The sequence below is a fragment of the Chlorocebus sabaeus genome, chromosome X (assembly GCF_047675955.1).
Source record: "Chlorocebus sabaeus isolate Y175 chromosome X, mChlSab1.0.hap1, whole genome shotgun sequence".
NCBI lineage: Eukaryota > Metazoa > Chordata > Mammalia > Primates > Cercopithecidae > Chlorocebus > Chlorocebus sabaeus.
Window position 1 is genome coordinate 42,649,877 of NC_132933.1, and position 12,268 is coordinate 42,662,144.

The 12,268-nt window shown below is 40.5% G+C and overlaps 1 protein-coding gene across 14 annotated transcripts in view; it reads left to right on the top strand.

Moving 5' to 3' along the window:
- Nucleotides 1-12,268, top strand: part of CHRDL1 (chordin like 1) — a 121,587-nt gene that overhangs the window by 90,450 nt on the left and 18,869 nt on the right. For all 14 annotated transcript variants that reach the window (XM_037989035.2, XM_073013453.1, XM_037989036.2 and 11 more), the window contains 2 exons: nt 4,548-4,615; nt 11,191-11,359. In XM_037989035.2, the coding sequence (XP_037844963.1) occupies nt 4,548-4,615; nt 11,191-11,359 (237 nt within the window). The remainder of the gene's footprint in view (nt 1-4,547; nt 4,616-11,190; nt 11,360-12,268) is intronic.

Sequence of the window (12,268 nt, forward strand, 5' to 3'; positions counted from 1 at the left end):
TTAGGTATGCATTCTTGTCTGCAAATGCTCATCAAATACACGTCACAACACACTCATCTGATTTGTGTTCCAGGGTATTAGTAGTCTGCTCCTATGCCTGATAGTGAGTTGCCTCCTTGATTTGCCATCTTACCTCTCTGCTCATTTGTAACAGGGGCTATGTGCTTCTATAATGCTTTGAGATTCTGACTGGACTATAAGTATTTAAAGACACTCTTTAATTAAAATCCTTTTAAAAACTCTAGGGTATAAATTCAATAAACTGAACTTCTCAGAAGGCCAGCTAAGTAAACATTTTATGTCAATACCAATCATCAAATCTACATTTTAAAAGGACATTTGATGAAGAGAGCTAGTCTATCATTTTTCTTTTGCAACTTGTTTTCTCCCTTTTGACTACTTAAATTAGGCTTGAAACCACATTATATAGCTTTTACATTTTGTTTTGCCATTTGCTGGTAAATCTTTACTGGTTTCTATTCTTCTCTCTAGTCCCATATTTTATTTGGCCCAGCCCCACTACTGCCCACTGAAACAAAGGGGACAGGTAAATCTAAGCTCATCCCTGCCCAATCACTGTCCCCAGCTCTCCAGATTTGCAACCCAAGAGTTGTCAGATACTGATTTCCCCTTTGCCTTCTTTCCCCATCATCAAATCTTCCTTCAGGGTCTCATCAGTTTCTTTTTATCTGTAGGAGTCTCATTCAATCCTTCTTGTGTGCACAGATGCTCATGGCCTATTACATATTACTATAGCAGCTTCCTGTATGGCCTCCCAGATTCGAGTTACTCCCCAACTAGTCTGCACTCCATTGCCAGAATGGGCTTCCACAAATATCATTTTTACCATAGGAACCCCTACACAAAAATTGTCAACAGAATCAAATGTGAATTCTTCAGCCTTTTACAAAATTATATGTTTTTTTGAATTTTTACTGTTTACTTTTTAAAATTTAATTATTTTCTTAAAATTTTGTGGGTGCATAATAGGCGTATATATTTATGAGGTACATACATTTTGATGCAGGCGTGCAATGTGAAATAAACACGTCATGGAGAATAGGGTATCCATCCCCTCAAGCTTTTATCTTTTGAGTTACAAACAATCCAATTACACTCTTTAAGTTATTTTAAAATGTACAAGTAAGTTATTATTGACTATAGTCACCCTATTGTGCTATCAAATAGTAGGTCCATGAAGCAATTATTTACTACCCCTATTTACCTCAACAACCCACCCCACTCTCATTCTCCCTCGCTCCCTCCTTCGCTCTCCTTCTCCTCCCTTTCTCTCTACATGTTCAATTACCAGCGTAATTTATCTTGTTTTCATATCTGAAGTTTCTACTCAAGCCACACCTTGCTTGCTGTCTCCAGTATGTGACTTGCTGTTTACAAAGCTCTGGTCCTTTGCCAATGTCACTCCCTTTGGTGAGGTACTCTCTGCCTGTATCACTGTCTGTTTATGCTGTACAGCATCTACTTCTAAAAATGTAACTTAATGGTTCTTTTAGGAAGCTTTCTACGATTACATCTGACTGAGCACTCCTCCCTTCAGTGTCACCTAAGCATGTGTATTTCATTTGTATTTGCTTTTGTGTGTGTTTTTAGGCTGTTTCCTATATTGATTTCCCATCACCTCCAACCTGGGTGTAAATATCCTGAGGGCAAGGGCCCAGCCTGATTTTTTCCTCTTTCTGCTGTAGTATCAGGCTCTTCACCCAAGAAGTGTTCAGTGCATGTTAACTGACTCTTGGGCATAATTTTCTAGTTATAAATATAGTTGAAATCATCTTTGTTTTACAGTAGTCAGTCAGGGTTTCTACAGAGTTCGGCTTGCAGTCTACCATCTTTACTCAGACATGGAATAAAACAGGCAGACAAGAGTATATATACTATTGACCAAGCACTTAATTCTGTATCTTTTACTGCAGTTCAATTCAATACATATATTGAGCGCCTGATGTGTACCCAGCAATATGCTAAGTGCTCCAGCCTGGTTATTCACAAACTCCTGCATCCATCAGAATCCCCTGAAAGGCTTGTCAAAACCCAGGATCACCAGCCCCCACCCTGAGTTTCTGACTTAGTGGGTATGGGTTGGGATCTGAAATTTGGCATTTCTAACAAGTTTCCAGGTGAAGCTGAAACTGCTAGTCCAGGAAGCAGATTTTGAGAAGCAGTGGTCTAGGAGATACAGAGGCGGTCTAAGACATAATCTCTCATTCCAAGGAATTTACAGACTCTCTAGGGAGACAAGGAAAGTCCAGAAAACATTTAACAGTAATAAATATTATACAGTGTTTTAGTATTTATTGATTTGGCAAATATTGAATAAGTACTAACTATGTCCCCAGCATTGCCCCAGATGCTGGGGTTATATCAATAAACACAATAGACAAAAATCCCTGCTGTCATGGGGGGATTCTAATAGGGGAAAACAGACAATAAATAAAATATAAGAAATATGAGATAGTAATAAGTGCTAAGGAGAAAAAGCAAAGAGCAGGCATAAATATCAGATGGGCGTTGGAATTGTAGATAGGGTGGTCAGAGAAGGCCTCCCAGCTCCATCATTTGACAAGTATTTATTGAGCGACTGCTATGTATCAGGCATGGTTATAGGTGATAGTGATATAGTAACACAGGTAATGAACCCTTATCTTATGGAACGGACATACCTATTTGGGAGCCAGGTAACCTGGGGCTTTGGTGTTAATTCTCACAAACTCATTGTTAGACTCTGAATGGCGACTTCCCCTCTCAGCCATGGTTTCTCCATCTGTTAAATGGAGCAGTTGGACAAAGTTATACTTGACGTCCTCTATACTTCTAAAACTTCAGGACGCTTAGTCCTTTAGCAATCAGAAATATGTAAGAGTGTTGGAAGAAGACTTTGTAGACGAGAGAAAACCTAAATGGCTTTCACAGGCATGGGGAAGCTATGGGGCAGCTATGGGGCATGGGAGATGGAAGGTAATTTCAGAAGAAGAATAACATGAGCTAAAGCACAGAAGCAACAATGGGAGTCGCGTGTTCAGTGAAGAGCAAATAGCTCAAAGGGTTCCCATTGTAGAGCAGCTGAGATCATTGGGTGGGAGGTAGGTGTTCAGTAAAGATGAGGTAAGGGGTGATTGTAGAGAGTCTTGGTTGGGAACCCACTGAGGATTTTGATCAGGGAATGACACGATTATACAATCAAAGTGGTGTTTTACTGTTTTATGAAGATTAACCTAGAACTAGTTAAATCTTCAACATTCATTATTTTTCCTCAGATAATATTTGAATTATGAAGATTCACAGCTATACTTTGTTATAAGTCACTGCCTGATTCTAATATTGCTATCAAACTAATGTTTAGGTCGTTTTCAAGCCCTAAAACCCTATGATACTACGTAATCTCCCCTAACACTACTACCACATGCTTGAATCGGTAACATGTTACTCTTTGTGTGTGTGTGACAGGATCTGGCTCTGTTGCCCAGGTTGGAGTTCAGTAGCATCATCTCGGCTCACTGCAACCTCCACCTGCCAAGCTCAAAACAGTTCTTCTACTTCAGCCTCCCAAGTAGCTAGGACTATGGGTACACACCACCATGCCCAGCTAGTTTTTGTATTTTTTGTAGAGACAGGGTCTCCCTGTGTTGCCCAGGCTGGTCTCAAACTCCTGAGCTCAAGCGATCTGCCTGCTTCAGCCTCCCAAAGTGCTGGGATTAAAGGCATGACCCACTGCACCCAGCCTGTTACTCTTATGAAGGCTTGAGAGAGTAATCAGAATAGAAAATTCTTAGTACTTACACTTTTTGGTGTTCCTGGTTATCTTATAAAATATTTGTTGAATATTAGGTTTATCTTCAGCCATATGTACAATTTAAATAGTACTCATTTCAAGTGATGCAAACATCTCTAAGACAAGGCTCTTCCCATTCGCTTGCTTGGTCATAAGTAACACAAGAGCAATATTCTTGGAAATTATCCTCTTGTTTTTTAATTAGCTGAGGTATATCCACATCTCTTGTGTGTTCATTGCTCTAGAAGCTGAAAGTAGAATATTCTTCTTATAAGCAGTTACTTTGGAAGATAATGATAAGGAGTTCTCTGTCCAAAGAGTGGGTCATGTAGACCTAGAGAAAGGTGTGTCATAAGAAATTATGACAGATCAAATCCTCAAAACTCATTGTTTAATGGTAGTTTAAACAAAAGTTAAATATGACCTACAAAATACTTAACTGTCATGAAGTAAAATGAGCAAAACTGACAATGATGGCTAAATTAGGTGGAAAGTGATTATTTTCCTTTCATTTTCCAAATTCTGCATAATGTTGCTAGGTCATCTATTTAGAAAGTGGTAACTTTCTTCAGAGTTGTTTTGAAAAATGAGGCACACCCAGAGAAATCTTTCACAACCGCTTTTTGAAGGACAGCCACAAAAGCAAAAACACTTCGAGAACTTTGGGATCATAGTATCAAAATGTTGCTGGGTCACAAGGGTGATAGCTTTCCCTTCTATGAATGTGATTTTCTCTTTATTTCTTTTTAATGAACAGGGGATGGAGAACTGTCATGGGAACATTCTGATGGTGATATCTTCCGGCAGCCTGCCAACAGAGAAGCAGTAAGTGTTAATAGCTCAAATAATTCAACACTCCACAGCATCAGGCCAAGCTTTCCTCTCCCCATGGCTACTATTCTAGCAAAGCCAGAAAAAAAAAAAAGACCCCGATTTCTAACACCATTTTTCTTCCCTTTTCTCAAAGTTTTGAATGTCATCACCAACTGGAAACCATTTAAGTACACTGTAAAATTGGTAACTGGAGGCAGGAAATGTGCACAAAGAAACCATAGCCCCAGCCCTTTGTCTAGGTCAGAAGTTGGTATTCTTTTAGGATGACTTGCCAAGTCTATGTATGTTCTCTAAGGAAGCCAGGTCACTCCTCCTGTCCTCAACAGTGAGGACCTTCTGTGGGATTGTAAGATACAACCATCTTTTTGGTTGGATTTGGTAGGTACTTCAGATGTGTCCACATAAACTCTCTCCCAAGCCTTAGGCGCTCAGTCATGCAGTTGGAAGAGAGGAAAGGTAGCAGTCTGGATTCTCCTCCCTTCAGCCTGGCAATGTCTCCCTTCTGTTCTCTGCACTAATCTCAGAATAAGCCTCACAAGTAGGCATCTTTCTATGTAAGTAATAGCATCTTTTGTTCTTTTGTATTTTGAAGTAATTTATAAACTAGAATTCCTCTCTAAAAATATATGTCTAAGAAGAGTTACACTTCAAATTTCTTAAAATCTGAAAAGGAGATGTTCCAATTCAAAGAATGTATCATACAAAATGCACAGTGGTGACCATTGCACATAAATAGGTATTCATTAACATCCTTGTACAAAAAAAGTATGCAAGGACATTCATTGCATTGTTGTTTTCATAAAAGCAAAACAAATGGAGACAACCTAAATGTCTACTATGGACTTGGTGTGTACATCCAATTAATGGGACACTGTACAATTGTTAAAAAGAATATGGTACGTCTAAATGTAGTAAAGTGAATCGAGCTCCAAGATATATTAAGTAACAAAACAAGGTGCAGAATGAAATTTTACACTACCACTTCTTTATGTAAAAATTGTACGTGCATGTATATAAATGTATATAAACCAATCTGGAAGGTCACATACCAACATGTCAGGTGTGCTAATCTTAAAGGAGTAGAAGCAGGCAGGTGGAAAGGTAGATTTTGACTCTTTATATTTTCTGTATAATCTGATATTTTCCCATAAGCATCAATTATTTTTGTAATAAAATATAATCGATTTTCTAAAACCTTAGAACATCACAGCAAATATTGTATATAAGGCAGGAGTCCAGGGAATTACAGGGCAAGCCTGAGGATATTGAGCATATGAGGAAGGTGTTGATAGGGGATGCAGTAGAATGACTCATACAAACGTCACAGTGCTGCTGAGGCTGGGCTTCCCGGTCATCACATGGGCCACTTCTGACTTGCACGCTCCCAGCTTGCCAACACCCAACCCAAAGATTAAACAGTGAGATGGAACCATTTCTATTTGTCTTACTGTCTCTGAGTATTATTTTCTGGACACTGCTGTTTCTGAATAGTTGCAGAAGAATTGGGGGGAAGGGGTTTGGAGAACAGTACTCTGGAACTCTCAAAAAATCAGCATCCTGCAAGAGAGGGTGGGCTTCCCTGTTTGCTGGTTAATATAAACCCTGAAGAAAGATGTTCTCCATGCAACTCTATCTGCTTTATAGTAAGTGAGATTCCTTCCAGAGCCTGACAGGGGATGATGTCAGTCTCAGTTTTCTGTGTTGTGTGTTCCTCTTTTTCTCAGCCCCGATTTTTTATTGTGGTAGGAAGTTGAGCGTGGCTGAATTAGTGACTGTCAACCAGATGTCATTCTAAAAGAAATTTAGGGTTCAGTCACCTTAAGCTATGTGGCTTATTCCCTGAGAGGCCCCCACACTAAGCACTGTGGCCACCTTAGCAGTCTTGCTGGTAATGCCATGAATTAGCCTTTCTTCTTGACTTCATTTTACACTGTCCTCAACTCCAACGCTTATCTTTCAGCTTCATTGGCAGACCTAGTGATAGTACTTCCTGTAGCAAAAAAGGTCAGGTACAGAATGTGGGCCCTTGAAATAGTTGTTGATTTTCAAAGTTCAAGACCTATCTTTAGAAACAAACATTTGGGCCTGGTAGACCAAAATGGCCATATGGTTTCACTTTATTATAAATAAATATTTTCCTTTGTTCTGAAAGGGATAGATATTGTGGGATATGATTTGAATAATAAATAGCATCTGTAGTAATGGAAAAATATATACCTGGTGCGTAGTAGTCACGTAATAAATAAGTGTTGAATGAATGGGTGTGGGAGGTGGCGTAAAATGTGTGTGATGGTATAGTGGGGAGGGGGCTCCTCATTAATTTTAATGCACAGGAATTTGTCTCAAATCAGAAATAAACTCCAAATTTGTTGTTTGCTCTTGACTAGCCTAAAATGAGAAAATAGGAGAATCCCTTCTGAATATCCTTTGCAGGCCCAACTTCCTCAGGGGAAGAAGAAAAGGCAGCCCTAACAACACATTTCCTATCCAGTAGACTGTCCTTTTCGTAAACTGTTCCTATTTACCCCAAACCAGCAAAACCTCTGTTCAACAGAAATACAGCTGACTGGTTTCTTTGGCCAAGTGGTCTGAAAACCATCAGCTTAGCAAGTTTTATGAAGTGCACAGGAAGGGGAACCAGTGGTTCAAATATGACTCCTTTGTAAAAACCTGAAACAGTTTTTGTTTGATTTCTAAGTTGTAATTTCTCATGAATTGGTCCTCCTGCCATTGATGGGGAGTATGTCTGCGCACGCACGCACACGCTTGCGTGTGTGTGTGTGTGTGTGTGTGGAGTGGTGTGGTACGTGGGGAGGAAGAAGTAGGCACAGACTAGAAAGTCAAAACATGAAAGCATGCATAATTTTGTTTTGGACAACAGCCAAGCCCTGATTTTTGCCCCCAGTAGATTACATTGAAATGTACCATTAAAAAAAGTGAAAGGGTTTGGGATAGAAACAACATGAAACAGATAAAAATCCATGTCTCATTCACATTGTCAGAACAATGGTTTGGGATGGAAATTGGCCTAAGTGTCTTCCAGCCAGGGATAGTCCTAGGTTCGTAGTGATTAAGATACAATGTTTTAATGGCTTAGAATATATTATTATGGATTAGAATATATTCTGAAGCCGCTTTTTAAATTAAACTTTTTTATTTTGAGATAACTATAGATTCACTTGCAGTTGTAGGAGATAATACAGAGAGATCCCATATTCCCTTTGCCCAGCTTCCCCAAATGGTAACATCTTGAAAATCTATAGTACAATATCACGAACATGAGGGCCCTTTCTGGACCCTGATGTTTTCTTGTCTGCACCAATAAAACTCTTACATTGTAGACTTTAGAACATGAAATTCCTGGGGAGCCTCTACAATAGTGGGGATTTTTCAACACCAGAAAAGAATTGTTTTAGAGCCACCTCTGAAACCTGAAATATTTTTCAGTCTTTCAAGTAAGTAAATCAAAAAATACCAAAATACTGAGCAAAATAAAAAATCATAGCTATATGGTCATTTCTAACTGGTTTTGACCTGCTCTCTCAAGCAGCCTATTTGCAGCTAATTTTTAAGATAAGCTCCAATTTCGCTTACTTCAGGGCATTAATAACCTTTTTCTCCTTTGCTCTGAGTTACAAGGTCAGAATGGCCCCTCATAAGTCTCTTTCATTTGTTTACGGGAGGAACTCTAAAAGAACCATTACCCTTAAATCAAAGTCGCACACCGCCACCACCCACTCCAGCCCCCAAACAGAAGATCCTTTATGCCAGTGATTCCCAACCTTGGCTTCAAACCAGAGACTCTTGGGGAGTATATAAAAATCCTAATGCCCAGGCCTTCCCCCAAACCACTTACATAAGGATCCCTCGGAGTGGGACCCAGGTATGAGTATTTTTTACAGCTCACCAGGTAATTTTAGTGTGTAGCCAAAGTGGAGTATGTGGTATATGTGGTGGTGAACATTGTAGCTGAATGAACTTCCGTATCTGAAAGAACTTGTCTTTGGAGCAGCTTTTAGTCAAATGGTTATAGACCACAGAGTTTGATTGGACATTCTCTCTTCCACTTTCTCCTTCTTCTCCTTCTCTTCCTCCTTCTGTTCATCTTCCCCCCACTTCTACCATCTCCAAAAACTCAATCTTCGTAGTCACCTTGAATAAACTGCCTCTCCTCCCTGGCTTCACTTTGTAAAACAAAAGACTTCAACAAGATTAGGTTCTAGGGGACTGACTGGTCTACAATAGAATCTGTGATCAAAATTCTTGAGGATTTTTTTTTTTTTTTTTTTTTTTTTTTGAGACGGAGTCTCGCTCTGTCGCCCAGGCTGGAGTGCAGTGGCCGGATCTCAGCTCACTGCAAGCTCCGCCTCCCGGGTTTATGCCATTCTCCTGCCTCAGCCTCCCGAGTAGCTGGTACTACAGGCGCCCGCCACATCGTCCAGCTAGTTTTTTGTATTTTTTTGAGTAGAGACGGGGTTTCAATGTGTTAGCCAGGATGGTCTTGATCTCCTGACCTCGTGATCCGCCCATCTCGGCCTCCCAAAGTGCTGGGATTACAGGCTTGAGCCACCGCGCCCAGCTGAGGATTTTTTTTTTTTTCGTCATGATCATTGTCCTACCATTATGATATGTCCCAGGTCTGAGACGTTGGTGCTAAAGAATAGCTTTTTATTTTGTGTTCACCATCATGAGTCAGAGAACTTCTTGTACTTGCAGCTTATCCTAGGTCAACAACCTTCCCTCTCCAATTCTATCCCAGTCTAACTGCTTCTTTTTAGGATCAGTGGGACACCAACCAGCCAAACTGTCCTCTCTGTGTTCCTTTGGCAAAACTTTGCCAAACTTCAAAAAGGACAGAGCAACCTGTAATGGCCTTTGTGGAATGTGAGCAATTATGGCAGAAAAATACGAGCCATTGTGGGAATGAGGAATATTTGCACTGAGAATCCTATCCATGTGCATGAAAACAAATTGATGCATATTCTTATTTGTGTGAATTTTGATAGCAATGCACCAGCATAGGCTCCTCTTAGAGAGAATAATGTTGTCTTTCAAAAGGCTAAAGACAGTCCTCTGACTTCAGCTCCTGTTTACTCTCCCTTTCCCCTACCAGTGGCCCCTTCCTGCCAGGAGAGCAATAATAGTTCCCAAAGCGAAATTTGCAACATGTGTGTCTGGCCCATAACTTTAATCAGTGTTTTATGGGATGATATGGTCAGGGGACCCCATAACTATCTTCCCAAGGTTCCTCACTATTTCTGTCACTGAATATAAAGATCTTCCTTTTCAATTGCCTGTGAAAGATTTTTTTAATGGGTTCCCCCTCCTTCACCCCTAACAATTGCGTACAAAATACAATTAATCTTACTTGGCTTTAAGCCTTAAGGTTCCATTCTTCATTCATTTCATCTTCTTCTACCCCCAGCCTACTTTAGCTTCTGGGAGAGGGGTGGGTAGCACAATAGTCTGGTCATCATGTGTGTTGAACCCTTGCTGAAAGATTGCTTGTATGACAAGACTCTAAGCTTTTCTTAGGTGCCAGTTTTGTTCACTCAACAAATATTTGATGAGCACCTTCTAGATGCCAGGCACTAAATTCTAGACACTGGAGATGTAGCAGTGAACAGAAAGTCCTTGATTTGTAGAGCTTACATGCCAATACTGTCGTGTACTATCAATTCTTCTATCTATAAAATACCTCGGGTATTTGTACTGTGCTGTATTATCTTATGCCATTACCTGTGTTTAGAGTCTCAGTACATCTTATCGAACTATACTCGAATCTCATCTTTTCCTCCTATCCAGTTCACCCAATGCATGATCAAGATTCAATGCTCTGAAACAGTTCCGATTACATTACTTCTCTAACTTAAAAAAAAAAAAAAAAAAAAAAAAATCCCTCAAAGCCTTCTATGCCCTCACCTCTACTGCTTACCAAATAAAGTCTTCACCCCTTAGCCTGTAATTTAAAGTCCTCCATGATCTGGCTTCAACCCACTTTTGGAATGTTGTCCTGCAACTGTTCCCTTTTATGGACTCGATGTTCTCCGCTTCACCTTCTCAACTTGGAAACCTCTGCCTGGACTACTCCCCTTATACTCTGGCTGTAAAAAAGTCTACCCATCCATCATGGCCCAGATCACAAACCCTCCCCAACTAGAAGCTCTCTCTTTCTCCTCCTGATTTGCGCAGGACTTCTTACTTCTTCTGCAGCCTCTATTTACATTCTGCCTTGCGTGCAGACTAATGTCTTAACTCTTAAACTGAAATGTGAGAGTCTTGGCAGCAGGAAGGACACTTTAACCTTTTTGGCTCTTTTCTCCCTAAGAAGTTTGCATGTGAATCTAGTCCTATCTTTTAGAAGAAGAGAGATAAACCTCAGCATGTTGCCAATGATGCTTTTACATGACCACATCCCTGTTTCTATTGGTGTAGGTGAGCATGCAGCTGAAATAAGAGCTCACCACTATAAATCAAAATTATTGAATGACTTCTAATGTGTATAACTTAATCTCTGTGATCTCATTGGTGGCTTTTGGATGAAAATTGTTCTTGTCATTTTACAGAGACATTCTTACCACCGCTCTCACTATGATCCTCCACCAAGCCGACAGGCTGGAGGTCTGTCCCGCTTTCCTGGGGCCAGAAGTCACCGCGGAGCTCTTATGGATTCCCAGCAAGCATCAGGAACCATTGTGCAAATTGTGATCAATAACAAACACAAGCATGGACAAGGTAAGGGGCATCCTTCTTTTGTATACTTCCACAACAGGGCCTCAGCAGCCCTGGTCTTTGCAGGGCTGGAGCTGGGAAAGGACTCTTTCTCCCAGGAATAGCCCATATTCACTTGTGGCTCATTTAGCATCAAGTCCATAAAGTGGGTAGAGTCAGGTGACTCCAGGAGACTCTTTGGACTTCCTTAAATGCAGCCAAAAGAGCATAGTCTGGCCCCTTTTGTGCTTGTGAAACAGCCTCTTGTATTTTCTCAATTGTCCCTGGGGATTGTAGGTCATTTGGGAAAATTCCTTGGGTCTTTAACAGAAAGAGTGATTGTCTGTGTTTTAGTAGGGGACCCAACATTCAAAGGTACTCAGTGCCCAACATCACTGAAGCTCTTATCTATACCTTAGAAATAGCAATTCTCACACCTCAATGCACCCCAGATTATCCTGGGCTTCTCGTTAAAGATACATATTCCTGGCCCCACACTCAGATTCTGGTTGAATATGTAGCATATGAGACTGTCCTTAGAAATGAGTAATCCAGGTGCAGTGGTTCATGCCTCCCAGCATTTTGGGAGGTTGAGGCAGGAGGATCACTCGAAGCCAGGGGTTCAAACTAGGCTGGACAACATAACAAGACTCTACAAAAAAAATTTAATGAAAAAAAAATTAGCCAAGTATGGTAGTGAGTGCCTGCAGTCCTAGCTACTTGGGAGGCTAAGACAGGAGGATCACTTGAGTCCAGGAGTTCAAGGTTACAGTGAGCTATGATTGTGCCATTACACTCCATCCTGGGTGACAAAGTGAGACCCTGTCTCTAAATTAAAGATTTTTGAAAGGTAAAAGAGTAATCCAGTGAGAAATCCCAAAACCACCTGGCTGAGCACCAGGAAGACTGATCAGGTTAAGACTGACGTGCTGT